A 4493-nucleotide genomic window follows, 5' to 3' on the forward strand; every position below is an offset into this window, starting at 1 on the left:
GATGTGTGACGCGAGGGACCCCACTAACACCCATGGGGTAGATGTCGTTCCTCCCCTTTCGGCCGTCCAGGAAGAGCACGCCGTCCACGTTCACCCCACGGCGAGGTAACTTTTTGACTCCGTACTACTCCTTCGGAAGTTGCCTGTACTTGGGAAAGCCACCGAAGGCTTCGGCCCGCGGTGCGTCGGTTCGCTTGCCATGATACAGTTCATGTGCAAGGGAGTCGCCGACTACCTCATTTCCTTCTCCATCTTTCCCATGTTTACGTACAGCTATGGGCTTTCAGGCATGGAGTATCAGCGAATGGCGGCGATGGGAGTGCTGGGATTTTCCGTGAAATCATCGGTGGCGATTCTGAGTGATACCTTCACGCTATTCGGCTAAACCAATTGGTGTTACTGTGTGACATCGTGTGTGGCTGGCGTCGGAATAGCCCTTGTGTACGCACTGCTCCCCGCGGCCCCATCAAGTGGCAGTGTTGCGGCGGCGTTCGTGTTTCTTACTGGTTTATGCAAGGCCAATATTGACATTCTGATTGAGGGGCACTTTAGACGTTTGATGCACCGTCGCCCTGACGCGGGACCTGCACTGGTGAGTTGGGTGTGATGGTTCACTATGATCGGTCCTATTGTGGTCGACTTCATTCAGGGGCCTCTCTCTGATGCCAGGCTGCAACACTTTGGCGTTTACGTCTCCGCCGTCTTACAGTTTGCCACATCCGTCTTCTTCATCTTCAACTGGATCAAGGAAAGGCCTAACCGCGTGGAACGCTCGGTGGGCCACAGAGCGGCACAAGGAGTTTTGCTGGAGTGCCTTGACGACTTCCCTCAGGCTGGGATGCCGAGCACGTAGCCGGCGGAGGCGGGCAACGTGGTTGGCCTCGACTCGAACACGGCTCTCTACGAAGCTCCCGAGGCGCTTAAGGAGGAGGCGCCCGTCTCCGCGTGCTGCCTCAGCGCCGTGGAGGTGAATAAGGAAGTCGTCAGCCAAAACAAAAGGGGTTTTGCCTACGCGGTGCTGATGATCATTGGGGTGGTGTCCTTGACGGTTCTGACGATCGTTGGAGGCGGGCTGGATCTCACCATTGCCGCCGCCTCTATTTCCGTCTCTCTTGGCCTCTTTGGCTTCTGCGCCCTGCCCCCGGTGATTGCAAAGGTCAATTTGTACATTTTTGTGCACATCACGCCCTACCTCCAGCTGCCGGCTGCACTTCGGAGCCTTTACGTGGCAACGCCAGACTGCATCCCCGATGGGCCGCACTTCAACCTATTCTTCGATGATACCATTGGGAGCCTGATTGGCAACGTCGCGGGCATCGTGGGGACGGCGCTCTTTGCGCACGTGTTCTCCAAGCGCGGCTATCGCTTCACCCCTATTCTCACCATGGGGGTTCAAATTCTGGGCAGCATCTTCGACATCATTATTGTTAGACGCTGGAATGTGCAGGTGGGCATCGGCGACCACGTGATGTACATCCTGGGCGACCAGGTCGTGTACGAGTTGTGCCACATGCTCAGCTGGATGCCGTGCATCCTGCTCGTCTTGCGCGTGTGCCCATATGGCGTGGAGGGCGTCATGTACGCCCTGCTCGGAGGGTTTGGTAACCTTGGGCAGGCCCTGTCAAACAACCTGGGCTCCATTCTGATGCAGTACGCGTACCCCATTCAGACGAAGGCCCCCTGCGACTTCAGCAACGCGCCGATGCTGCTGATGCTGCTGCTGCTGCTGCTGCTTGGCGAATTTGTCGTTGCGCTGGTCAGCCTCGTCGTCGTCTTTGTGTTGGTCCCCAACGTCCGCGTGCGCGACGACCTCGACCTGGAAGGTAAGCGCAAGCGCACACCCGCGGAGGAGAACGCAGGCGAGGCGGCGGGGAGTGAGGCGGAGGGACGCAACTAATCACACAGTGAGAGTTGCCCCCCACTGTCTACTGACTGACTTTGTTTTTCTTTCCCCTTTTTTTTTAATCTTTTTTTTTTGTGTCGTGTTTTGTGGCACTCACCGTTTGTTGTAACTCTGCCGGGGCCGGGCCGAGTTCTCACCCCTTCATTTTGTTTGTTTCCCCTTACCCACGCAACTTGGCGCGCAGTGCACTGCGCGGCGGGCACCGGAGAGCAGTGGCGGCGGCAACAAATTTTAACAAAAAGGAAATTAAGGAAAAAAGGCGCTTTCAACGACCCCCCGAGAGGCCTGGCGCCAATGGGGCCCGCCCTGCGGACTTGCGCGCTACTGCCTGCCTCCCTCCCTCCTCTCCCGCCCCCCGCGCCGTTCATGAAATGACTCGCGCTTTTGCGTGTGACGCTTGCAGTGCTGGTGACTGTTTCGCTCTAACTTTTGTTTGGGCTTTCGTTTTTCTTTTATTTCTTTCCACGCTGCGGCCACTTCGCGTCATGTTGTATTCCCTCCAAAACTTTCACAAAAAAAAAAGAGCTCTCTTTATTGTCTGTTCCTCCGTTGATTTTGGTGGCTGGCCTTTCTGTTTGTTGTATTGGCCTCTCCTCTTCCTCTTTTTTCTTCTTTTCTTTTGCGAGTTGCGTGTGTTCGGCGTCTTCTGCTTGGGCTGCGCCTGCGTGTGCGCCCGCCGTCCCAACTCCCCGCCCCCCTCTTTGCTCTTCCACCCTCTTTGACTCCTTATTTTTATTCTCTGGTTTTTTTTCTTGCGCTTCCCCTGCGTCTTCGCGACCGCGTGGCCGTCGCGAGGGCCGCCCCTCAGCGGTCGGGAAACGAACAGCGACAGGGAGCCGCACTGAGTCGCGACAGGGAGCCGCCTGAAGAAAGCGGGCGCAGACGCGTGTGTGGAGATGAGCGACTCGGCGCCGTGTGCGGCCGCCGCCCCGCGCGGGGTGTGCCCCGTGAAGGCGGAGTACGTGCGCCCCGCTCCAACACGCGTCACGCTCGACGCGGAGGGGCGCACGCGGGGGATGAACAAAGGGGTCGAGCGGCAGCGCTCCTGCGCCGTGGAGGGGACACAGCGCCCCGCCTTCGAGGGGGAGTCGAACTTCTTCCACGGCGAAACCCTGCAGCGCGTCAAGGCAGTGGTGCGGCAGTGTGGCGCGGGGGCAAAGCGCGCCCGCGACGGAGCAAAGCAGGAGGAAAAGGAAAAGGACAATCAGCGGCCACCCACTGAGGAGGAGGCATCGGTGACTGCGACCGGCGCCGCCGAGGACTGTGGCAGCCACGCCGAGAGGACGGCGGTGCCGCACACCAACACGGAGCCGGGTGACGTCACGAAGGGTGGCGAATTCCCACGAACGGGAGGGAGCGAAGAAAACATGCGTGAAGGCCGCGCGCGGCGGCGGGCGTTGTTTGAAAATAAACTTGTCCTGGCGCCTCTCACGACCGTTGGCAACCTTCCGTTCCGTCGCGTCTGCAAAGGCTACGGGGCGGATGTCACTGTGAGCGAGATGGCGATTGTGCACAACCTCAACCGGCTACAAAAGGGCGAGTGGTCGCTGCTGCGGCGTCACGCGTCGGAAGATATTTTTGGCCTGCAGATTGCCGTGTCCCGCCCGCAGGACGCCGTGACTTGGGCGCAGGCCATCGCGACGTCGGGCTATTCGTACGACTTCGTCGACATTAACTGCGGCTGCCCTGTTGAGCGACTCGTGCTTTCGGGCTGCGGCTGCGGGCTCTGGGAGCGGAAGGGCAACCGGCTGCGGGACGTCGTGCGCTCGCTGGCGCAGCACCAGTCAAAGCCTGTCAGCATCAAGTGCCGCATAGGCCCTGACGAGGAGGCGCCGCTGCTGCACAAGCAGATTGCCGAGTATGAGGGCTGGGGCGCCGACGCCGTCACGGTTCACGGTCGGTCGCGGAAGCAGCGCTACACAAAGCTGGCGAACTGGGCGTACGTGGAGGACTGCGCCGCACGCACCGCATTGCCTGTCACTGGCAACGGTGACATCTTCTCCTACGAGGACGTCCTCGACCACCGCGCCCGGTGCCCGCACGTGAGCTCCTACATGATTGGACGCGGCGCGCTCATCAAGCCGTGGATCTTCGAGGAAATAAAGACGGAGCAGCCGAGGGACATCAGCAGCCATGAGCGCTTTGAAATGCTGCGCCGCTTCTGCGACTACGGCCTCTCGCATTGGGGCTCAGACGAGCGCGGGGTGCTGACAACACGCCGCTTTCTCTGCGAGTGGCTCTCGTTCTTGTACCGCTACGTTCCTGTCGGGTTGCTCGAGCGTTTGCCGCAGCGCATCAATGAACGTCCGCCGTACTACGAGGGCCGTGACGAGTTGGAGACGCTGATGGCGAGCGACAGCGTGGCGGACTGGATCCGCATCAGCGAGCTGCTGCTCGGCCCGGCCGGGGAGAAGTTCAGGTTCACGCCAAAGCACCGGAGCAACAGCTACGCCACCCCCGGCGCGGCAGGCGAGGGGGAGATGCAGGTGGAGGGATGACACACCCACACGAGGGGAAGCACGAAGAAGCAGAAAAGGAGGGAGGGCGGTGTGTGCGTGTGTGTGTGTGTGTGGTAAACGGTTAATTAGTA

The 4493-nt window shown here is 60.0% G+C and overlaps 2 protein-coding genes across 2 annotated transcripts, besides 2 other annotated features; both read left to right on the top strand.

The window, feature by feature from the left end:
• Positions 1–1021: 1021 nt before the first annotated feature.
• Tco025E_07368 (putative folate/pteridine transporter) lies at positions 1022–1897 on the top strand (the record flags this gene model as incomplete). Its single annotated transcript, XM_029374234.1, has 1 exon — positions 1022–1897. The coding sequence occupies one exon, from the start codon at positions 1022–1024 to the stop codon at positions 1895–1897; it is 876 nt and encodes a 291-aa protein (XP_029225654.1).
• Positions 1898–2227: 330 nt separating this feature from the next.
• Positions 2228–2260: a microsatellite.
• A 539-nt stretch (positions 2261–2799) lies between these two features.
• On the top strand, positions 2800–4401 carry Tco025E_07369 (tRNA-dihydrouridine synthase 3; the record flags this gene model as incomplete). Its single annotated transcript, XM_029374235.1, has 1 exon — positions 2800–4401. The coding sequence occupies one exon, from the start codon at positions 2800–2802 to the stop codon at positions 4399–4401; it is 1602 nt and encodes a 533-aa protein (XP_029225655.1).
• A 49-nt stretch (positions 4402–4450) lies between these two features.
• Positions 4451–4475: a microsatellite.
• The last annotated feature ends 18 nt before the right edge of the window (positions 4476–4493 follow it).

The sequence above is a fragment of the Trypanosoma conorhini genome, assembly GCF_003719485.1.
Source record: "Trypanosoma conorhini strain 025E chromosome Unknown Tco_14.4_contig_00564, whole genome shotgun sequence".
Classification (NCBI taxonomy): domain Eukaryota; phylum Euglenozoa; class Kinetoplastea; order Trypanosomatida; family Trypanosomatidae; genus Trypanosoma; species Trypanosoma conorhini.